The sequence below is a fragment of the Lagopus leucura genome, unplaced genomic scaffold (genome assembly GCF_019238085.1).
Source record: "Lagopus leucura isolate 7727_CA_CO unplaced genomic scaffold, USGS_WTPT01 Super-Scaffold_100159, whole genome shotgun sequence".
NCBI classification, from domain to species: domain Eukaryota; kingdom Metazoa; phylum Chordata; class Aves; order Galliformes; family Phasianidae; genus Lagopus; species Lagopus leucura.
In genome coordinates this window covers 29787411-29811890 of record NW_024962335.1, presented here as the reverse complement: position 1 = coordinate 29811890, position 24480 = coordinate 29787411, and the positions used below count along the sequence as shown (strand labels likewise).

The 24480-nt window shown below is 38.9% G+C and overlaps 1 protein-coding gene across 3 annotated transcripts in view; it reads left to right on the top strand.

Annotated features, from left to right (window-relative positions):
* The window catches only part of ITPR2 (inositol 1,4,5-trisphosphate receptor type 2), a 266121-nt gene that overhangs the window by 110822 nt on the left and 130819 nt on the right, over positions 1 to 24480 (top strand). For all 3 annotated transcript variants that reach the window (XM_042889533.1, XM_042889531.1, XM_042889534.1), the window contains 9 exons: positions 266 to 439; positions 4201 to 4290; positions 4430 to 4555; positions 5775 to 5897; positions 7415 to 7615; positions 12492 to 12743; positions 14313 to 14438; positions 21281 to 21409; positions 21992 to 22112. In XM_042889533.1, coding sequence (XP_042745467.1) covers positions 266 to 439; positions 4201 to 4290; positions 4430 to 4555; positions 5775 to 5897; positions 7415 to 7615; positions 12492 to 12743; positions 14313 to 14438; positions 21281 to 21409; positions 21992 to 22112 — 1342 coding nt within the window. The remainder of the gene's footprint in view (positions 1 to 265; positions 440 to 4200; positions 4291 to 4429; positions 4556 to 5774; positions 5898 to 7414; positions 7616 to 12491; positions 12744 to 14312; positions 14439 to 21280; positions 21410 to 21991; positions 22113 to 24480) is intronic.

The following is a 24480-nucleotide window of genomic DNA, read 5'->3' as shown; positions in this document are numbered from 1 at the left end:
TATTATATTATATTATATTATATTATATTATATTATATTATATTAATATTATGAATATTATAGTTATCCTGCTTTGGGCAACCATAGCTCTGCTATACGTTTTTACTGAATGAATGCTAAAAACACCACATATGTGATATTTTAATTTAATAGGGAAGGTTACAAAAAACATCTGAAATCAGGATCCTAGAATGGAAACTGTTGAGCGAGTTTCCCAGATTAAGTGGTAGTGCTGTAATAGCCTTACGATTTACTGTATTTATAGGTTCAGTTGCTGGTATCTAATCAAGATGTTGATAACTACAAGCAAATCAAGGCTGATCTTGATCAACTGCGTCTGACTGTAGAAAAATCGGAGCTGTGGGTTGAAAAAAGCAGTAATTATGAGAGTGGAGAAGGGGGCGATAATCAAACCAAAGGGGGAGAAGAGCCAATAGAGGTGAGTTTAACACCTTTGCTGCTGGAATTGTTTCAATATGAACATATAGTTTGATGAGCAACTGCAAACTAATGATCTGGTAAATCAAAATAGTGAAGCGAGAGTGATCAATATTCTGTCTGGGCTTTAGGATTAGACAGAATAGAAGATAAACCTTTTAGAATTAGTCTGTTGTATCACATTATCAGTGTGTTCACTTCTGCTCTTTTCAGTAACTGCATTCTTACTTCACAGAGTTGCCTTCCTTTCTGCCCAGCAAGCAAGCCATAACTTATGACATAATGGAAGCCATGTAGGAATCACATCTTGGGAGTTGTGTTGACTTGCAGGCAATATCTGTTCTTGAAGCTAGGAGAGAGGAGCACAATTGAGTGCACATTTTTAAACACCCTTAACAAGCCTACAGTCAACCAAGCAGAAGATTGACTTAAGAAAATCTAGACTTCTAAAGGGAACAATTTTTTATTTTTTTAAACCTTTGGTTTTCCAAATCTTGGTGAACTTTGTGTTTTGAGAGACTTTTGGACTTGATACTGGAACCATGAATACCTGATTTTATTTGTTTGCTTATTTTAATTTTTGTGTTTCTTTGAAAGCTGAAGTCCTTAAATAATTGTCCAGCTGCACAGTGACTTTGTAAGAAAATTTGAAGTTTTACAAGATTTGTTCTGGTTGAGGTTTGTGGCATAATAGTAGACAGAGCAGGCTTTTCCCCCAACATTTATTTTTGCTCCATAACTTTCATCAGTGTAAGTGATTTTCTAACGCATCACTTATTTTCTTCCTTAGTAGATTCTTATCCTGGCAAAAATGTAGAAAGCCAAGTGTAGATTATACAGGACTGGGAAGCTGGTGTATTTTGGAAGAGTTAGGAAGCCATTGAGAAAACAGTGAATAGTTACAGATATCTAGAAGACACTTGGCTTGTCAGATGGGAAAGTAGATTTTTTGTGGCTTAAGAGGAGGGAAATTCAATCTTCCAAGGTATAATCCTGATTTCTTGTCATAGTGTAGGTCCTAGTCCTTCTCTGATAGAAAGTGACTGAATTTAATTGCGTCAGAACTGGGGAAGAATAAAGACTTTATGAACTTAAGTGGGTGTGATTTCCTACTTTCTTTCTTCAAGATTAGTTCTAGTAGGAAAGAAAATGGTCCTTTATATATTTAATGAATGGAAAATGGAATGGGAAGACAGGACACAGAATTGCAGCAGGATATTACAGTGTGTTTTGATTTTTTGTTTCTTTTAAGCAGTAATATGTTTCTGAAGTGTAATAAGATCCTTTTGTTCGTAAAGATAGCTCTAATGTTAAGGAAACTCAAGGAAGGAGGATTCAAAGCAATGTGCTTTAGACAGAAGCATCCCTAAGTGAAATGTTTTCAGTAGTTTTTCCCATGAGGCATCAGTGGGTCTGTATGGATTAGCACTACTTCAGTAGGTGTACAGTATTATCTCTGACAGGCCTGTGAGGATATTGTATCAAAATGGTAATGTATAGTCTGCATAACTGGTTAGCTTATCTGATAATTCCATGAGAGCTGTACCAATATACAGTAGCTCAGAATTTTGTCCTTTATTCTTTCCTTGATAAATTATTCCTTAATGAAAAATCATGAAATATTTTTACCTTGCAAAACTGCTTTATGTAGTGAATTCTCTCTTTGATACCTTATGTGAGACTTAAGAGGTAGGGTGCTGGTCATAATATACAATGTATGAAGCAGGTGACTAGCTTCAAGCAGAGGAATATCCTTGTGAAATCCCCTGTTTTTAATATTCAGTACTGAGGTGGATGAACTTGTAGGTCCTCAGGAATAAGCTCCATTAGCTTGTGCTTGATTTCTCACAAACTACACTGAAGTGTGCACAAAGGCTTAAATTACATTCCACAACAGTATCTTAAGCCCACACTTCTGTCTTGATATTGCAAGACCACTGTGTTTTTAAAAAAATCATATGTATTTCATTACCCTTGGTCTTCCAAGTATTTTTGGATCATTTTTTCAGCCTCTTTTTTTTAATAACTTTGGGCTGGAGGTGTTAGGTTTGTTTGTTTGTTTGTTTTACATGCAATCACATGACTCCAAAAACAGAAGTTTTGAGAGTGGCCCTGTTCTTCTAAGCAAAGGATTCAGAGTTCTCTGCAACAGAACAATAAACCCTACAGTTATGCAGGATTGTCTTGATAGGAAGTGGAGTTCAGAAGTATAGGAGAGTGTTTGGAGTTAAGTCAGACATAATTTAGGTATCACATAGTATTAGGAATGCTGAAATTAATCTCATGTAATTGAGCCTTACTTAGGAAAAGCAAATAAAGACCCTGCTTGGTTGTCTCTAGTTAAGGTGGACTGTGGACTAGTGTGGACTATGAAAAGTGTGTTTTTGTTGTCCTCTCACTTGAGGATGTTTTGATGATGTAGCAGAAACACAACTCTGAGAAGGAGAAGTATACAGTCTCAGTAAAAGGACTTATAGGTGAAAGTGGAATACAGTGCAGTGGAACTTACAGAATTTCTCAACTTCACAACTTCAGGTTCCAAGTGAGATAAACTTACAGCACTCTCAAGTGCTTAGTATTTCCTTGCTCTCCTATTCTGGTCTTTGGTAGTTTGCTTTGGTTGTGGAAATGTTTAAATCCCATATCCTAAAAGTGGGGAGAAATATTCAGGGAGAACCTTTCTCAGTGCAAGCTCTATGACTTCCCATCCCTTATGGAAAAGCGTGACAGAGAATGTCTATCATGGGGCATAACAAGGCAAGATATGCAGCTGAGTGTCTGTGGTATCCCAGTGGTGTGATTAGCTCTTGATAACTACATCTGTGGAATACTCTTATGGGTTCAATAAACAGGTTTTTATTTTGTTAGGAGATAGGGATAGATTCTGCAGTTTAATGCTGATCAGCATTTCCAGATAAGATGTATAGTTCACGTGGATTATAAAACTACTTTGATTGAGGAAGAAGTCTGCTAAAAGGAGCAGGTAGATTAATCTTGGTTAACCCCCAGTCCCAGAACAGGAGAGAGTGGTTAATTATAGCAAAGAGCCTGAAATATCTTCCGAAGTATTGATTCAAACAGGCAGAGAGAAGGCAGCATGCATACTAACAAACCTAAACAAATAAAAATCCACTGTTGTCGCATAGATCAACATGACCATGCTTCAACAGCAGTGCTGACACTGTTATAAACAGCTTTCATGGCCAAATGGTTCAGCTAGCTGTTCTCGCCCTGCTGGAAATTAAGACCAGATGGAATTTATAGAACTTCTAATCTTCACAATCGGCTAAGAAAGTTTTCAGGTACCATAAACATTCTGATTGGTGTGCATGTATGTTTTAGCCCAATTCTATTTCCTAAGACACTAGGAAAATTTAAAGACAAAATGAAACTTGGAAATGTGCTTCTGATAAGGTTCTTGTTCTAATAGTACCTGAGTTCCTAGTTGATTCTTCCCTGTATCTGGTCAATGTTTTGAGGGTATGCTCTCTTTTAGGAGGATCAGAAGCATGAGGACATAGAATAATTGCCTCAAATAATGTTGGAAATTTGAAATGAGAGAAGGATATGAATGTGAATCTTTTAAATCACTGGACAGTAACATATGGGTGGTTACTGAAGGGTTGTCTTCTTTAATGCGTACGTTAAGTCTGTTCCCCATGAAGTGCTACAATGCTGTTTCTCCACTTGTTGCCTTGCATAATTAGTTAATATTGAGGAAGATGCAGTAGATCTATTCTTGTTATATGTTCTTTGTTACAGGAGCCAAATATTTTGAGTCCAATACAGGATGGAACCAAAAAACCCCAGATAGACAGCAATAAAAGCAATAACTACAACATTGTTAAAGAGGTTGGTGCATCTGTCAAGAAACTCGCTTGAAATACGTGTGCGATAAAGTGATTTAGTGATTATGTTAAAATATTCTATTTATGTTTTTATATAATGTTTTATTTCCTTTTTGCCTACATATTTGTTTATTTGTCTACAGATTTTGGTTCGACTCAGCAAACTTTGTGTTCAAAACAAAAAGTGTCGAAATCAGCAGCAGCGATTGCTGAAGAATATGGGTGCCCACTTGGTAGTCTTGGATCTTCTGCAAATACCCTATGAAAAGGTTAGTCTGATAATATTGATGGTAAAGGGCATGAACTCAATAAAAGGAAGGTCTCAAAAGATCCATGAATCAATTTGAAAAATTGTTCATGCTAAATTCTGTGAACTGTGGTATAAACATAAAATAATGATGGATTTCTCTCCGTTGATACTAATGACTGCTGTCATCCCATTCCTAAAATGTGTAAACCTTAGAATTGCAGACACACTGTACAATCATGAATGATGATTCAGGGGAGCTCTTGGCAAAGTGTTTAAATTCCTCTGTTGGGTCCTGATAGGAATGCTATTGTAGACACATATGATGGACAAACAAGCTTTCCGAAATCATTTCAATGTTTCTGTGATGGCCAGCCTCTAACCTGGGTCCACTCGTAGGTTTTCCGTAAAATAATGTGATTTGTATTGATTTAGTGGCTGTGAGCATATAAGTGAATGATTTAGATGAGCTTTTAAATAGAGTATCTTTTTAGATCTTACGTGAAGCACTGCAAGGAGATAAAACCTCTGGGCTGCGTTTTCCTGACTGACATACATAAATATTATGATAGAGACACTGGATTCAATATAATAATTAGTGCTTGTTCATGTAGCTGGTTCATTACATTGTAGTTTGAGTATTATGTGAGAAAAATATAAAATCTGAATGAGTTTAGAAGTATATATTTGTGTAGGTTATTTGTTGGATCACTAATGTGATTGACACAGACATGCGTGCATAACTATGTAACAGCCAAAGCTTTTCAGAAGTTGGAATCATTACAGACTAGTGAGTGCTTTTGAATATCAAGCCATTTACCACTTTTTTTTAAATTAGGAAAGGATAAACCTGCACTAGGAAACCATGCTTTAAGTTCAGTATCTTTAACGTCTTGCAATTATTACAGCAACAAAAAGAAACCCCACAGTTCCTCCAGAAATTTGTAAAAGAACAGTAACTGCAGACTAAGCCATGAGACCAGAGGCTAAGAAAACTGGATGGAAAGAATTAGAAACTTTAGTGTTTGTGCTATTACCTGTGTCTCCCTATGGTCAAGTAGCTTCACAGTAAGGTACAGTGTTAATGGACTCTAAAGGAAACAGGATAAGTTGCTTTTTCCAGAGGGAGAATTCCTACCCTATACAGGCTCAGGTTTGTTCCATCTTGAATTCATATAGTGCAGATATGTAATGTGTGTTTAGGTATGTCCAGCTGAAGCATTCTTCAATTCTTTCTCCAGAGCGATGAAAAGATGAATGAAGTTATGAATCTAGCCCATACTTTTCTTCAGAATTTCTGCCGAGGAAATCCTCAGAATCAAGTTCTCCTCCATAAAAATCTCAATTTATTCCTAACTCCGGGGGTAAGTATGTCGTTTTAAATAAAATATAGAATCAGTGAAAAATGACAGTGCTAAGTAAATAATTTTATTAAATTATGCCTTCTCTGCTTCCTCTTTTCTTTCCTATCTTTTCTCCTTTATTATTGCTCTTTAAGTCATTGCTTTTAATGTTGCTGTTTTTAAAGTATAAAACAGTGTTACCTATGGGATTTACTGGTAGTATCTATTAACATGGGTTGCATCATCGCATCTTGTGTAGCTTGACTATGATAATTTGTGAGGATGAGTTAAAACTCATTCTTCCTAACTCATTCGCATCTGGACTGTAAGTCAGGGAAGAAAATGCTGTGATTATGCTTTCATGAGGCTTGTATGGTAACAAAACCTGACATGTTTTTGTCAATGGTGATTCCATTTGATTCAACTAATATAGTTTTTTTCCCTTTATTAATCACTGTCTTTGCATTAGATCTCTTTGTCAGAGTTCAACTCTTTATATATGTTTGTGTTTACAACTAAGATGTATAAAATGACACTTCTTTCAGTGGCAGAACAGCTGAGCATAGTATGTTTTTTTTTAGAAAGAGTGTGAATATTAGTACAGTTAACCTCTGACCTCTCCACATTACTGAAGGAAGTGTTTATTTGTTTATTTACTTATTTATTTATTTATGGAGTTAGTGAAGGGTGCAGGCTTTTCCATGGGGTCACTGGATCTCAGATTTCGTCCTATCCAACATTCGTAGTGAGTTCGAGTACCAAGTATGGAGCCTATTTTCTCTAACACATTTTTTCTTTTGAAGCTGATCTTCCAGTCAGCTCAGCTACTGTGCTTTTGTTCATATTGTGGCACAATCGTCCTTTCAAATGATGCCAAACATAAAAGCGTGCTCCAGGAGCACACTTGAATTTGGAGGAGAAGTTTGAAGGAAAAGCTTCCAGAACGTATACAGTCTGGCTACTGGGTTCTTAGCAGTATCTCTTTCTTAATAGCAATCTGCTTTTATTAAAGAATTCTATTCACTGATAGAAAAATAACCTTAAGATCCCTCTGTAATCAATGTTGAAAGAGATATGCTATCAGAGAGGGATCAGGCTAGATGTGCATTGATTCATATGCTAGAAATGCCTTCTTCTGTCAACCATAGAGGATGCCAGAAGTAGGTAAGCAACTTTCTGGAGGATCTCTATGCCAAGTTTAATGATGAATAGTATCAATGTGGTCTCAATTGTCTTGAATACCAAAGTCCCTATGGAGTGCTCTGGCAGTGTATAGTGCATTACGAGTGTGTCTTCACCTTCCACATGAGCATACATTTTGTTAATGTCTACTTTAGGGCCATTTTGTAGTCCTAGGAAAAGGTAGAGAAATGCGATCGTAAAATCCAGAAATTGAAGTAACCTTAAGGTTACTTGTTTATCTCTGGGCTGGTGGGCACTGGATTCTTCCAGTCATCATTTACTGCTGTGCCTTTCTCTAGCCTACAGTCTTGTGAATCTTTCAATCTCAAAATAAATCTGCTGTTTTTATTTCTTAGCTTCTGGAAGCTGAAACCATGCGGCATATCTTCATGAATAATTACCTTCTTTGTAATGAAATTAGTGAAAGAGTGGTACAGCACTTTGTACACTGCATTGAGACCCATGGCCGTCATGTGGAATACCTGCGTTTCCTGCAGACCATTGTAAAAGCAGATGGCAAATATGTGAAAAAATGCCAAGACATGGTAATGACAGAGGTAGGTTAATAGTTGCATGTTGGTTGTTCACACGTTTTTAACACACTAGCGTTCTGAGATTGCTTTCTCCACTCTTATTACCACTGGGATACAATGGCATTGTAGCTTTAGAATTTTAAATAGTACCATAAGTAATATTTTAGCAATTTAGTCTTTCAGGGAATTTAGTCTAATTTTATAGGGCCATCTGTGTAGTTACTAGAAAGAAAACATGGGTGTTATCATATTGATAACAATATGTCTGTATGTAAAAGATTTAACATAAATCTGAGTAACATAAACCTTTATTTTCCTGTGGTGTACGTTAGGATCCCATGTACAAATCTGTCTTGCATATTCTGGTATGGTTTTGCCCCATAGTATGCTCTTATCCCAATGGATTTATCTAAGTAGTGTAGTAGACTACTTTTTTAACTATGTAACCATGTAAAGACCCTTCCTCCTACTTTCTGCTTTTGTTTACAATGCTGTAATTCTGGAGCATTTCTGCTAGAGTTTGTAGAGCTGCTCTAAATAGATAAACGTAGAGTTTGACCTGGTAAATTCCATAGAGTAGTTTGTGGACGTATCTTAATGCCAATTATGTTATTAACAAAATACTTAATTGACTTCTCTGCAAATAGAATTACATGTATAGTGTGCATGATAAATGAGATCTTTGACTCGCAGACAGTCATGCATTTAATTGTAATTATTTTAAAGGCTCAGTGAGTTAGTGGGTAAAATAGAATATGGTCAAAAGCCCAGATAAGATCACAGTAACAAACATTTTTCTTTCAAAGTTCATTTGCGTTTTCGAAGTGCATCTTCAGAAAGAAAACAGAAAGAAGCTTTAGTTGTGGTACGAATAGAACTAAAACCTGAAAAAATTTAATTCCATAGCAACAAAGAAGAAAAACTTCTAATTGAGAAAATAAAGCTTTGGCTTACATGGATAACCTTTAATGAAATCTACCTCAACCTTTTCAATTTGACTGAAGTGTTTTAAAATGTAATCTCAATTACAAGCCTTTGATTTACATAATTCAAATTGTTCTTGTGCCCTAATGCTTTTCGATATCTCCCCATTCACCTTAGCTTCTTATGGATTTTTACTTTCTGATCAAACGCAGTTTTGAGACTTTCTTCAATTAAATGCATTTTGTTACCGATATGTAAGAGCAGAAACATAAATTGTTATACTGCATTTTCAAATTGACCACGTGATGAACAATGAAATGAACTTGGGTATGACATTTAAATCATGTTTTTGAAAGAATTTGATATGGGAAACACTGTTATTTTTACTGAAGAGAGTGAAATCATAAAATCACAGAGTGATAGGGGTTGGAAGGCACTTCTGGAGATCGAGTCCAAGCCCCAGCTAAAGCAGGTTCCCTACAGTAGTTTACACAGGAAAACGTCCAGGCAGGTTCTAAATATAGAAGGAGACTACACAACCTTTCTGGGCAGCCTGTTCCAGAGCTCTGTCACCCTCACAGTAAACAAGTTCTTCCTCATGTTTGTATAGGACTTCCTGTGTTGCAGTTTTTGTCATTTATTCCTTGTTCTGTTGCTGCACAGCACAGAAAAGAGCCTGACCCCATCCATTTGACTTCTCCAACTTAAATGTTTGTAAACAGTGATGAGATCTGACCCCTCCATCTTTTCTACTTTATCCTGAACTGTCCTAGGTCTCTTAGCCTTTCCTCGGGAGGGAGGTGCTCCAACCTCCTTATAATCTTTATGTCCTCCCACTAGACTCTCTCCAGGATATCCCTTCCTTTTTTGAACCAAGGATCTCAGACCTTTACAAAGTTTTTCAGATGTGGCCTGACCAGGGCAGAGTAGAGGGGGAGGATCACCTCCCTTGACTATTTTTAATGAAAACCAGGATCCCATTGGCCTTCTTGGCCACAAGGGTACACTGCTGGCTCATGGCCAACCTGTCGTCCACCACAACAACCAGATCCTTCTCTGCAGAGCTCCATTTCAGAAGATCAGCCCCCAGCCTGTAAAGGTGCATGCAGTGATGACTTGCTTAAAAAAAAAAAAAAAAAAAAAAAAAAAAAAAAGCAGGGAATTGCAGTTTAACAATTATGATTTGTTAGAAAAGAATACCAATAGTGAAATTTGAATGGTGCGTGAATGGCATTGCAGTGTAATAAACAGTGTAGCCTAGTGGTTGAAACTGAGATGAATCCAGGACTATTTGTAAGCAAACAGTTGAGACGTACTTTGTGACCTTAAACAACCAATGTAACTTTCGTGTGCCTCCAGATGGGGTGTGTAAACAATTTACTATAAGACACGATAGAGTGAATATGCAACATGCCTGCAACTACTCCTGTGTTTTCTTTTACCCCTGAGAATTATATCTTATTCCTGTTTAGTGGGATTAAGGGATAAACTAATCATATTTACATGTTTTAGCACATGCACACAGATCATTGGAAAGAGTACTTTTCAATGTAAGATACACTTACTGGGACTTAAGTCCCAGTCTGGCTCATTCACCTGTCCCTATGTCCCCAGAGTGCTACTGAACTTTACCTACCTGAGATGTCCATTAGGGCACTTTTTATCGTTACAAGCATGCTTCAAGGTTCCTGGAACAAAAAGCTGCCTGCCAGTGCAAAGATTATTACAAAAGAGAAAGCAGAGTTTACTTTTGAAGCAAATCAATGTGGTAGCAGAATTTTTTATTATCTGTGGTGTTTCGGAATGATACATTGCAGAGCATCAGCAACTCCTTTGATGCTGTCCACCATTGATTATACTTTAATAGAATTCTTAACTCCTTTAAAATATACTTTAGTGGAAGAAAATGTGTTTTTACTACTTTGATTTGTTTTGTTTGTTTGTTTTTGCCCACCATCATTGAGTTCACTGAACTCAGTAACGACTTCACCTGGTTAATGCCAGATGCTTCTCTTCCTTTTCTGTTTTTAGTGAAATCATATTCTCTGTACGGGTCAGTGGGTTTCCTTTGCAAGTCACCATTAAAAATGGATAAATTGGGGAAATACACTAATATCTTCTTGCCTTGCATTTACTTCGTCCCCTTAGCTCTTCCCATGCTTATGCTATATTATCTGATTTGATTTGTGGTTCATCACAGTCAGTATGTGGCAAACATGACATACAGAATCACTTTTCACAATCTAATGCCTTGTGGTATTTCTTCCTCATTCATCAGTGATAGGTACATAAAAGGACAAGGGATCCTTTTGACTTGCCCTTTTATCAGCAGCACTGGAACAGATGTATGTGGATTTGATGTAAGATTGAAAAAAAGAATCTTGTCATTCATCTTTGCAAAACATTCATAAGAGGAAAATAATTATGGGAATGTAGTGGTCAACCTAATGGGAAATTACACAGTACATACCTTCTCAGAGGGCTAGGTGTGGATTTTCTTAAGAATTTTGTATTTGAAGTGTCTTAAGAGCATAGTATTCCAGATATCAGCATTAAAAATGTCAACTTTCCAACATTTTGAATACTCATATTTTCCCTATTGTCCTCTTTGTCATTGAGAGTAGTGAAATGTATGACTTCTGAATTGCCATATTGTCTCATTCTTCCCTTCCAAGCATTTGTCCTTTTAAATGTTTCCTCTGTTCAGTGTCCAGAAAATATCTATTTTGAAAAGTCTGATTGGAAACATTTTAAAAACCAAAGGATAAAAAGGAGAAATAGGAAAAGAAGTAGTGACTGAATTCAGAATTCAATCTACACAATTATCAAAGTAAAAATAATCAAGCAGAGAGGAAATCACAATTTGAAACACTGGAAAAATGTAATGAATTTTTTTCTGAATTTTGTTACTTTTCAGCTCCTCTGGGAGACTAGCTTTCATTCCTTCTCGTGCTACTTTCCTATTTCTTTACAGCTCCACCAGTCTTTACTTCTACCCTTGAATTCAGTAAGCTATGATTTCATGTCACATGCAGACAATGTCATATGCCTTGTTCACAAAATACATGTGGCTGTTGTGCTTCCAATTTGTATTCTGCACTAAAAAGGTTTATGGGAACTTATTTTCACTTCCATTAAGATTGAACTATGCTTGAAAGGAAAGTGATGAAGAGAAGACAGGTCTGCTGTCTTGTCCAAGCTCACAGAGTAGCACTGGCAGTAGGCATATTCTACGTATTTGTTTGGGTGATATGTTCAAAACCGTATCAGAACAAAACTTTTCCATGAGATCTGCTGAGATGTAGCTGCCAGCGTCTCTCTGCTCTGGATACTCTTGAGATGAGCAATGTACCTGTAGTAAATTCAAATATTTTTCACATACACCAGTTCGCTGATAAGTGGAAGTGCTGGAATGACAGTGACAGTGTCGAGACCCATCTGCCAGATTTCCACAGGTTAGGAAGAGTTGTTCTTTGTTTCAGATGCTGAGCAGGGGTGCAGAAGAGTTTAGGTAAATTCTGGGTGAGCCACAGGCTTTTTCTGTAAGGTGGTACATAAGATTAATATCTTTGTACCTCAAGTACCTATCTGTAGAACAGGGATAATAATGCATCCTGGCCTTACAATAGGATATAAGACTAATTAACTAACTTCAAACAGACACTGAGATGGTGGGAATAACAAGAAAAGCCTAATGTCTTAGGTAAACAGAGAGCTACATAGAGATTAAACTTTGAGTTCACTTTGTATGAGCTCATTCCTTGGTGATTTATTCCAGATTTACACTTACAGATAAGAGCAGTTTGCCTTGGCCATTGTTTTGACATGTGCATTTTGTAAGCATCAGACTAATTTTTTATTTTGTGGGAGAGGGGCTCCCTAGCTAGAGAATTGTTGTGCACTTAAAGGTAGAGCAAAGTAATTAAGAAAATGATTGCAGTGCAGGGTTCTTAAAGTGTTGTGGTATCTTTTTCAGCTGATAAATGGGGGTGAAGATGTGCTGATATTCTACAACGATAGAGCATCATTTCCAGTTCTACTCCAAATGATGTGTTCAGAGCGAGATCGAGCAGACGAGAGTGGACCCTTGGCGTATCACATCACTCTAGTGGAATTGCTAGCAGCTTGTACAGAAGGAAAGAATGTATATACAGAGATCAAGTGCAATTCACTCCTGCCACTGGATGATATAGTGAGAGTGGTGACCCATGATGACTGCATACCTGAGGTAAGACTCACTGAATGATGGAGCAGAATTACAATTTTTAGAAACACAGAAATATTTTGCTGTTTCTAATATCCTGAAAAGTTGAGTATTTACGCAGAAAAGAGGCTTGAAGCAGGTGTCACTTGTGGAGGTAAATAAATGAGAAAGGATTGTTAATATTTTTTTAAGTAGAAAACTTTTGTTGTCCCTTTTGCTGCCTGCTGTTAGTCATTTCTGGATCGGGAGAATTTTTTGTTGTTGTTTTTCTGGGTTTGTCCAGCTACTGTTAGAATTTAGTCCTCTGCTAAACTTCTGGCTGTTAGTGGCAAAGAGTAAGCTAAGTGATTTGTCAGGCTAGTATTTTTCCTCTGCTTTGAACTGTTGGAAATTCTAGAGTAACATTCTATCCATGTTGAAGTCACTGGGAGTTTTGGGTGAAGTCTTGTTTTATTAAATTCAGTTCCAGTCTGGCAAATACCCTTTTTCGCTTCATGTACAGGCCTAATTCTGCAGATAGTACCAGTAATGGCTCAGTAGAACTGTAATACTTCATGCTGATGAGAATGGTAATGCTTGCACCAAATTTGATGTGATCGAAAGAAGTCTTCTTACAGTCTATGCAGGACCTTGTTCCGGCCCTGCATATTGGTCAGAAGGATTTCTATAGGCTGTTGGAGGCATGGGTTTCGTATCAATGCAGCTAGGCCTTGCTGAAGTATATAATTCCTCTGTCCCATAAGAAAGTCACCTTGTGATCAACTGATTCTTTTCTTATAAAGTAGAATGTTTGCTCAAATGGTTCCTGCTAACGTTGACGTTAACAGCTGCTAATTAAAAAAACCCAAACAAATGAAACCTAAAAGACTTACATCTAAGAGTTTTCTCCTGACCTCTTTAAACTGCAACCATCTCTTCTCCTTTGACCATGTCAAAGTCTGTATTTAATACATACATTTCAGTCACTGGATATCCATTTTTATGATGTGCTGGCACAGGCTTTTAGTACAGGAGAGGAGTGAAGTCCTGCACTGCTGTGGCAGTAATCACAGCGCTGCAAAAGCTTTCTCTTTCATTTAGGTCTGAGTTGTACCTACTCTGAATATTAGCGCTGCATAGGATTGTCAGAAAATAGGGATTGCGGTCTCATCTCTGTTAAAGACCTTTTTTGGTATATGTCAGGCCTGTCACAAGGCATCAGCCCGCAAGGATCAGCTGATTAATACGTGGGTGTCTTCCATTTTGGCAGTTCCTGATTTTTGAGCCAGACCATTGTATTCTGAATGTCATTTTAGTATCAGTTATTAACTGTTAAATTAATAATGTTATTATTGCTTTGTGGGGGAATTGGTATTAGAGTTTTGGAGAACATCTCTATTTTTCTTAACGTGGTCTTTCAGTAAGTACATTAGTGTATTTGTTGCCACGCTTATCTCTTAAATCTTTAGAACCAAACATACAGTATTACTGTTATTGGCATTTCTTAGAATTGGAAGGATGATCTTATTCATTCAGTATTCTTACAGAAAATAGGTATGTTAATGGCTTCTGTTGTTCTGTTTCATATTGTTTCTGTATTTGCTCATCCTGCAGGTGAAAATTGCCTATGTTAATTTTGTTAACCACTGTTACGTGGACACTGAGGTGGAAATGAAAGAAATCTATGCCAGTAACCACATTTGGAAGTTATTTGAGAACTTTCTTGTTGATATGGCAAGGGTAAGTTTCATGAGGTATCATACGTTGCAGTATAGTCAGGGATGACAACTGAACTTTGTGTGAATTTCCTTTATTTTATCCACTGCTTTTTCAAAGTTGAATATAAATATATTTTTAACAGATCATCGTTTCTATTTTATCTGTCATCATTTAACCTGCTAATTGCTAATGGTCTTCTTTGTCTAGAAGGGCACCTTGGGCACATGTCCCTTTCTCTTTACTGCCAGAAAAACAAATTGGATGTATGGGTTTGATACACAAGAAACAGGGTTGAAAACATTTTGTCCTTCTACTGGGAGTGTGCATTACTTGTGATTATGGTGGTAATTAAAACAAACAGCCACATCTGTAATCTCCTAGGTTTACTCTCTTAGTATAGAGAGAATCAAGGATAAAGAAATTCTTTGTCTCCTGTTTCTTCTTTAATTTAACCTTGGCCTTTTTTTTTTTTTCTTGGTCTTTTATTCTGCTGTCACTACATTCTCACTGCTGCAAAAGGCAGGTGTAGAGCTCTACTTTTTCAGAATACTAATTAGTGTATAAATGATCAGCTTCAAGGTGATGCATCCCCAAACCTCTATTTGGGGACCAAGGAGGTAAATCCCTCCCCACTGTAAGGGCAGAGCAAGTCCGAGAGTGCCTCCTTAGACTGAATGAATACAAGTCTATGGGGCCAGATGGCGTGCATCCCAGGGTCCTGAAGGAGCTGGCTGAGGTGGTTGCCGAGCCGCTCTCCATCATATTTGAGAAGTCGTGGCTGTCAGGTGAGGTCCCGAACGACTGGAGGAAGGGTCATGTCACTCCCATATACAAGAAGGGGAGCAGGGAGGACCCGGGGAACTACAGGCCGGTGAGTCTCACCTCCGTGCCTGGGAAGATCATGGAACAGATCCTCCTGGACAGCATGCTCGATCACATAAAGAATGAGCATGTGATCCGAGACAGCCAGCACGGCTTCACCAAAGGAAGGTCATACCTAACTAATCTTGTGGCCTTCTATGATGGAGTGACGGCATTGGTGGACGAAGGGAAGGCGACCGATGTCATTTACCTGGACCTGAGCAAGGCCTTTGACATGGTCCCCCACCACATCCTCATCTCCAAATTGGAGGGAAGTGGATTTGATGGGTGGACGACCCGATGGATAAGCAATTGGTTGAAAGGCCGCAGACAGAGGGTGGTGGTCAATGGCTCTATGTCCAGGTGGAGGCTGGTAACAAGTGGTGTCCCCCAAGGGTCTGTCTTGGGACCGGTGCTCTTTAACATCTTTATTAATGACATCGATGAGGGAATTGAGTGCACCCTCAGCAAGTTTGCTGACGACACCAAGCTGAGTGGTGCGGTTGATACGGTGGAAGGAAGGGATGCCATTCAGAGGGACCTCGACAGGCTGGAGGGCTGGGCTCGGGTGAACCTGATGAGGTTCAACACGGCAAAGTGCAAGGTTTTGCATTTGGGCCGGAAGAACCCTAGGCACCTGTACAGGCTGGGAGGAGCGGTCCTTGAGAGCAGCTCGGCAGAGAAGGACCTGGGGGTCCTGATGGACGAGAGACTGAACATGAGCCAGCAGTGCGCTCTGGCAGCTCGAAAGGCAAATGGGATCCTGGGCTCCATCAGGAGAGGGGTGGTCAGCAGGGACAGGGAGGTGATTGTCCCTCTCTACTCGGCTCTTGTGAGGCCCCATCTGGAATACTGTGTCCAGGTGTGGAGCCCTCAGTACAAGAAAGACATTGAGATTTTGGAAAGGGTCCAGAGGAGGGCGACTAAGATGATCAGGGGGCTGGAGCACCTCCCCTATGAGGACAGGCTGAGGGAGTTGGGCTTGTTCAGCCTGGAGAAGAGAAGGCTGCGGGGTGACCTCATTGCAGCCTATCAATACCTGAAGGGAACCTACACCCAGGAGGGGAGTAAACTCTTCAAAAGGGCTGATAACAGCAGGACTAGGGGAAATGGATCCAAGTTGAAGGAGGGAAGATTTAGGTTGGATGTTAGGGGGAAGTTCTTTACTAGGAGAGTGGTTAGGCCCTGGAACGGGCTTCCCAGGGAGGTTGTGGATGCCCCGTCCTTGGACGTGTTTAAGGCCAGGTTGGACGGGGTCCTGGGCAACCTGATCTGAATGTGTATGTTTGGTGGCCCTGCTAGGCAGGGGGGTTGGAACTACATGATCCTTGAGGTCCCTTCCAACCCGGGTGATTCTGTGATTCTGTGGGACATAGTTGGTAGTGTAGGCATTCAATTCCCTAGAATCACAGCATCGTAGAATTTGCAAAGTCCAACTCCAGGCTCCACACATGACTACACAAAAATCAGACCATATGTCTGAGGGCATTGTCCAGACGGTTCTCGAACTCTGGCCAGCTGGGTGCTCTGACCACTGCCCTGGAGAGCCTTTTCCAGTGCCCAGCGCCCTCTGGTGAAGCCTTCTCCTGATAGCCAACCTGACCCCTCCCTGTTACAGCTCCATGCTGTTGCCATGGGTTCCATCAGTGGTCACCAGATAGAGTTGCATCAAGTTTCAAGTCATAAGTGACATAAGTGATATTAAGCTTTCCTCTCCTGATATTTTGGAAGAAATATAACTGGGAAGCTTATTACTTCCGGAAAAATAGCATGCCATAGTGGAACCAGGAGGAGAATTTAGTGTGAAAGAGTACAGCTTGCAATACCTATCCTTTTTCTAGCAGGTAGTATTTCTTGTAAGAGCCTGATATTGATGTCTGTTAAAGGAGTTGCTCTTTCTCAGGAAGTAGAAACACAGGTGTTTATTTTTTTGTGCTGGTGGCCAATATTTGACTGCCAGCCAGTAATTTGAAAGTGTTATGGAGCATGTTCTCATAGTGCATGTCTATCCTTTTCCTGTCCGTGGTCCGTTGCATTTCATAATCCATCAAGTTCTCACTCCTTGCATCTTTCATTTTGTTGAAATTAGAGAAGAAAAGGAAAAAGAATCTCAATTCAGTCCTGCAGCAAACATTTACACCAGAGTAATAGTGTGCCACAAAATCATTTCTTTGAAACCTACTGGGAGAAAATACCATACTCATAGTCACAATGATTTATGGCCAAAGGAAGAATGAGTGCTGAGACTTGTGCTGTGTGATAGGCACAGGGGCCTGTTCATTTTTCTGTGAAACAGAAAACTTATAAATGTTTTTATTTTTGCCCTTTTCTGGGCCCAGGTTAACATAGGAATATTTGTGTTCTTTTTTGATGGTAGCTGTTTTCAGCAGTAAAGAGACCTCTACAAGTTCAGTTTTCTTGCTGTTTGTCTTGTTGCTTAGCTGAAAAGCTCTTCTGGACATACCCACTTCATTTGCAAATTAAGATCAGGAACCTTCTTGGAGCACAATTCCAGTTTTTAACCTTACTGTTTTTCACCAAGAAGTATTTTCTCTTGCTTTAAATCCTTTTCTGGGTTGCACTTTTCTGATATATCATGGTACTGACCTTCTGACGAGACTCCCCTCCCCAACTATTTGACACGATCAGTTTTCCTGGCCTGTTGGCTTAAAGCAGATGCATGCAGAGAAGGGACTCTGCCCACTGTTCACTTTGTGAGCCTGGAGACATGCTGCCGTGTGATTTGGAGTTATCCTGACGCTGGTGAGCCTTGAACTTGTTTTCATTTGCTAATAGGACAAATTTGGCTCCAGGTCTTCAGAGGTGAATATTGAGTGTTTTGTTAATGCTATATTTTGTGTGTGTGCCTTTTTCTCCAAATAGCAAAATGCAGGTTTTTTTTTTGCTCTCCTGAAAAGTCCTTAGGGCAAGTGCCTAATTAGCCCTTTTTATTAAGATTATCAGTGAAAACAAGTAAAAGAACATATCCAAAATGCTCTTGCGTGTTCTGCTCTTTTGCCAGGCCCCATGCGTAGCTGTATCTTCTATGTTATTGAGCGTATTTGGCTTTCTGGGTTCCAGGCTGAGCCTCTGAGTTATAAATACATCAGCTTTATGTAGCTATCAGGACGGTTAGAATGCTGTCAGCTTCATGAAAGATGTTACAATACCTTTCAAAGCATTTAGAAAAAGAGCCCTTTGATCCTCCGTGTTGCAGTGAGCTAAAAGAGATGCTTTTGCGTGGGGGAAGGGGAAATGCTTTCCTTTTAGCTGCTACAAATGCCTGTCAGTGGGTGAGTTTGTGAGCTTTGAGTCTGAGTCTGTCATTAGAGAGCACTAAGGTGAAAGATGGAGAGTGTTATGCTCAGGTTGAATTCCTTCAACCTGAAAAAAGAAATAAGGAAAAAAGAAACCTTTTTTTTTATCTGTTGCTAGACCAAAGAAGGAAATATTTAGTCCTCAACTGTCATTCTTTTTCAACACTGTGATACCTTGCAAAACAGGCAGTTGGCAGATGTGTGTATTAAATTCCATTTGCCAAAAGCAATTGCTCTTTCAAAGACACCTTTTTCTGCTGTTTCTGCCAACCTACTTTCTCCCGTGTATGACTGAGAGCGCATCACTGAGCAGGTGGGTGCAGCTCCAGGAAAGGCTTCCCTTTCCCACAGGTGGCTCATTCTGTAAGTCAGCAGCTGTATTCTGAGCAGGATTAAAAACAGCTGAGATCTGACAGCTGTGAAGTCATCGTGACTTTCTCCTGCAGAATTTTTGAAATATTATTCATGTGAGCTTTGGTCCCAAAGTCTCTTAAGAGGTTTTTAAACACTGCTTTCTCAATCTTCATCTCCATTTCATGCATTTCAGGTTTCTTCTTCCACAGAGAAACATCTTTCAGTCCCCAGAAGGGCAGAGGGATAAGAGCAGATAAGAGAAATTCCAAAGTCCTTCTGAGATGGGAATTTTTCAGACCTGTGTTTAAGCAGAGTGGTATCCCCCCATATGGCTCTGCCATGCTTATTCACTTTTAGACAAGTGAAGGAAAAGCTTAACAGCATTTTGGAATTGAGGTTTGGTGATTTCTAAATTCTCCATGCTAGTGCTGCACAGCTCTGTCTTCCCATTGGGATAACAAATACTCAGCCTCCGTCAGAATTGCCATGCAGATTAATTAAAAGCAGAAGAATACCAAGAAGTTTTCAGTTCTATGATATTTTTATTTTTTTTCCCAACTAAGTTTTGATTATATATCTCAATATAATACCTCCACGAGGGCCACAGAAGAGGAGGTGTCATACTCTCCTCAAACTGGAGGGTTGAAATGTTTACTGTTCCATTTTAGCCACTGTTGGTTCTCTGACTAAAATCTTTCCTTTCCTGAAGTGATAAGATTGCACTACGTGGAGGCATGACTTGTTTTTCTGACACATTTTAGAAAAACAGACAAGCAAAGCTCCTCCAGGTGCCTAATTCTTGCAGCTCTCAAGTTATCTTTGATTATTTCTCTGCCTGCCATATGACACTGCTTTTGTGTTGCTGTATCTTGCACTTTTTGAGCCATGTCTTGCACTGCACATGGGTGCTTTTAGATGTCACATCAGTAACCTTCCTTGAAGTGCTGCTGGTGAAATTGCTATCTTGTGGTGTCCAAGTGTCACAGTGGCACAGCGTAATTAGAGGGCGTATTTGCCCTGTGTGAGATTCAGGTGCTGTGTATTATGTCTCTAGTTCTGCCACCCATTTTTCTTTGTGACCTTAAGCAATTCACTCAGCTTCTGTGGACTTCCGTTGCCCATCCATAAGGTGATGTAATGATAAGTACGTACCGTGCAGATTCATGATTTTGTGTTAAAAGCCCAGATAGTTTGAAGGTTACCCCAGAAGTCTGTAAACAAAATAAATTCTGTTCTTGCATAGATTCCCTAGAATGTTGCAGAAGCCTGTGGCTTGCATTGGTGAAAAAGAATTATTTTGCCTTTCATTTATTTTTAAACCTGACTAGAACTGCTTATTTGAAGAGGTAGGGTGAGTACGATCTGTACACCTTGTTTGTCCAGTCCTGCCTTTCTCACCCTGACTTGCTTTGTGTAGACTCCTTTTAGCACTTCTTTTAGTACAGTTTGGACTGACATATGCAAAGTAAAAATAACTCTGTATAGATGTTCACAAATGTTGAGGGGAAAAAAAAGAGAAGAAATACTGAAGCATGTATGTACCATCCCAGTAATGTTTTCCGTTCTTTAAACTTGACATCTTTATGCAGCAACAAACTTTTAATGTTGTACCAAAGAGTGTATTTAGGAATCAATTCTACAAATCTGCCCATATCCTCCTACAATTTAATCATCTTTCTGTGCTCCAAAATTGTCCCAGTGCTATCCGTTCTCTTCTTTCATTGTTTTTAGGTTGTCTTTTCTATTTTCCTCATGTGGCTTTCTTAATTAATGTTGTCTGCTTGAAATCTGAAAGGCTGTTGGTATTGTCTATGCTATTTTCTTCTCTTTCCCTCCTTTTAAACATTTATTTTTTGCATATGAGCTTCACCCTTGCCACTCGTTTGTGTTGAATGTGGCAAGAAGATAAACATTACCCGAAATCTTTCTAACCTAATGGGTTTGTTTCAATCTGTATCTCTAAAACCTCTTCCAACTTACCTCCAATAGGTAGGGAATAGAAGGGAACGTTCATTTTCTTCTTGAATCCGTCTAAATGTGCAGGTGGTATGCAGTGTGCTGATTTTTTTTTTCATGGAAAGAACAGACAGCCAACCAGAAAGAACTAGTTCAGAAGAGAAGGAGATTTAAAATACAGCGTGGATCTTCGAGAAGGGAGATAAGCTATAACAAATACATCTCAAACTTGTAAGATAGTTATCTCTGATAGATTTTTCCATAAAATCTGTACTAAGAATAAATATTATTACATGGGTTGTAATAAATACTATGTAGCGTAGTTTGCTTACTTAAAAGTTCTAAATCTCATGGTTTCCTCCTTCTTTCCTGTAGGTTTGTAACACAACCACGGATCGCAAACACGCAGACACATCTCTGGAGAAATATGTCACTGAGCCTGTAATGAGCATTGTGAGTGGCTTCTTCAATTCTCCGTTTTCAGATAACAGCACCAGCCTCCAGGTAAGAAAAAGAGAGACAGACCAATATGTAATTCAGCCCATTAATGAGATACCTTCTGCTAATGACATAGGAATCCTGTACCTTTGTATCCTTCTCTAATTTCTCTCTCCCTTCTCATGCCACTGGCTGGCAGCTTCATTTCACTTCAAATCACTTACTCTTCATTTTTACTCTTTACATCTCTGACCAGCAGACAGCTCAACGCTGGCTTTTGTGGATTCACTGGACAGGTTATCTTTGCAGAATAAAGGTTTATCTAGTTGCTTATACGAAAAAACGCTGTGTTCTATGACAAATGTACATACACCTCAGAACCAGGAAGATTTCTTAGTCCTTCTGCTCTGTACTGTGCTTAATATCAGTGGTAATCTGATGGCAAATTACATGCTTTGGCCTCTGTCGGGGTGCAGAATTGGTTTGCATTCTCTCCTGTCCTGAAGAGCAAAGAGAATTTAATTTAATTTAATTTAAGTGTACAAGCCAAAAAAAACCCACACATGAGATTTATGTTGTGCCAAACCTTAGGACAGTTGTGAGGACATTCTAAAGTATAAACTTCCATGTTTATCTTTTTGATTTTAGACACATCAACCTGTTTTTATTCAGCTATTGCAGTCTGCTTTTAGAATTTACAACTGTACCTGGCCAAACCCAACTCAGAAAGCCTCAGTGGAGTCATGTATCAAAACGTTGGCTGAAGTGGGTAGGTGCCAAGTTCTGCCTCCATTGTTGTTCTCTGTGTTTTAAGATCTGACTTACCTGAGGTTGAATGTTTATGTTTTTGTTTTAGTTCTCTGATTATAGCACCGTGTAGTTCTGCCAGTAGTAATTTAAGAAATCCCACTTTAAGGTTAAATTCTGACACATTTTATAATGCTTTCAAATCTATTCCATCAAATAGGAGGTGAACCTGTCAGCCAGAGAAGTGGGTTTGGTAAATGAATTATATTTACTCAAGATAGTTATGGTATTAAAACATAACCAAAACTTGTGAGTATGAGAATATCTGGACGTTTCTAGTCGTGCTGTAATGTTGTAAACAGTGACACTTAGGAATTAACAGAGAACGCCATCTTTTTGTTCCCCCTGGGTTTGTCCCCTCAGTGAGTCGGGGATGGAAAACAGAATTCTCTAACTCCATAGCTTCTCTGCTTTCTCTTCACCATCAGGCCTATGCATTTACTGCTGTTACAGGCATATTGGCTTGCACTGGCATGAAGACTTAAATCATATTTGGTCCCAAGGGCAGCAATAAGTTACATGCTTTGAAACGAATTCAAATACTACATTAAAATCAAAGACTTGAAACTACTTCAGGAGTGATTCCATCCTAAAATAAAAAACAAAACAAAGCATTCTTCACCTGTATGTAGATAAGACTGCTAAAAGTTCATTCATAAGTTACATTTCTGTGAATATAATTTTAAAGTTTGCCACAAAAGGAAAAAAAGATTATTCAAAATAGTTTCTATAGAACTAAGAGAATAAGGTTCCACTCAGCACGAATTAAAGGCAGAATTGTATAGAACTGGCTAAATGTTGTAGTTGATGCAATTTTTAAATTTATAAATAATGATAAAACAAAACGAAAGGGTGCCTTAACTATCTGCATCTTCTGTGACATTGCAGTGATCAACTCTAAATTTAGATCTTGAGATAGCTTTGGAGGGACATAATTTAACATTTTAGTCAAAATACCTCATTAACTTTTTGTCTGAGTGAGAATAGCAGTTATCTAAAAACTTAGCAACCTTCAGTTGTTTTGTTGTGCAAATGATTTAATCATGGATCTATCTGACAAGAGAACTTTGAAAACTGGAGACAACTCTAGTCTTTGTGTGTTTAACACTTACTTCCTTGCTCCCCTCTGGCACTTCTGGAAGGAGTAATCAGTAAATTACTTTCTTTGGGGGTCTGAGGAAAGAGGGAAGAAAGTAAGACAGATGAGAGTTTTTGAGACCAACTCTACTCTATGGATACTTCTAGACAGCTCCATGTCTACGTTTCTGTGGAACTAAATCTTAAAAACAAATTTTATCTCAGAGAGGTCACAGAGAAAAGGATATGTAGAGTCAGCTGAGCCTAGTGCTGAAACAGCCAACCTGAACTTGTACCCATAACAGCCAGATGGGGAAAAAGTGTGCATCACCTTGATGGAAGTGGTCTATGGTGTGGGTTGGTTGGTTGGTTGGTTTGCTCTTGTTTGTTTGTTCATTTTTTAAAGTATGCCTTTGTGCTGTCCAGCCTTCTTGCTTCTCTGGCTTCGTGCTCATGGGATCCTGCCCATGTCTTGGGCATTCTCAGATGTGGAAGTAGAGCTGAGCTACCATTGAAGGACCCCACTCTGTGTCCTTCTCTGTGACTTCCATGCTACCAGCAGCAGCAGTAGAACTGGGAGCCTGTGAGTGACATTGGTGTGCCGTGGGTCTGGCAGCAATGGAGCTGGCCCCTGAAAGCACACTTTAGCATGCAGTTTGTTGATTTCCTTGTCCATATTATAATGGCTTAAGGATTCGTTACTGGTACCAATAGTGAACACTGTACAATTGTATCATATTAGCAAATTACCACAATTTTTTTATTTGGCTTCTTATTCTGTCAGTCCCAAAAGGGAGTAGAAAGCAATTATTGAGGGGGATTTCCCAAAAGAGCAAGGTAGACATGAGGTGGAAAATGGAGTATTTTAACAAACACACTTCCATAAAAGTTTTGCTGGCTAGATGAGATTTTAGCCTTATGTGATACTCAGCATTTTCAGGCATGGTGCCAAACATGGCTTGCTTTTCTAATTCAGTAGGCCTGTTCAGCTCTACTGAAAGCTTTGGAAAAACCCAGTTGGGGGTACTGAAGGCTTTTAAAATCGAGGCCCTTGTAATTATTGTGTATACCAAGTTTCTTTGTCTACCCCACAAAATGGGGCTTTTTGAGAAGGCATAGTTTTCTTCCATAATACAAATAGGCCAACCTTTCCTTTCCTTTCCTTTTTTTTTTTTTTTTTTCTTTTTTTTTTTTTTTTTTTTTGGCTATTTGGACTAGGTTTGAATTTTGAAATTTTGGCTAGGCATCTGTGA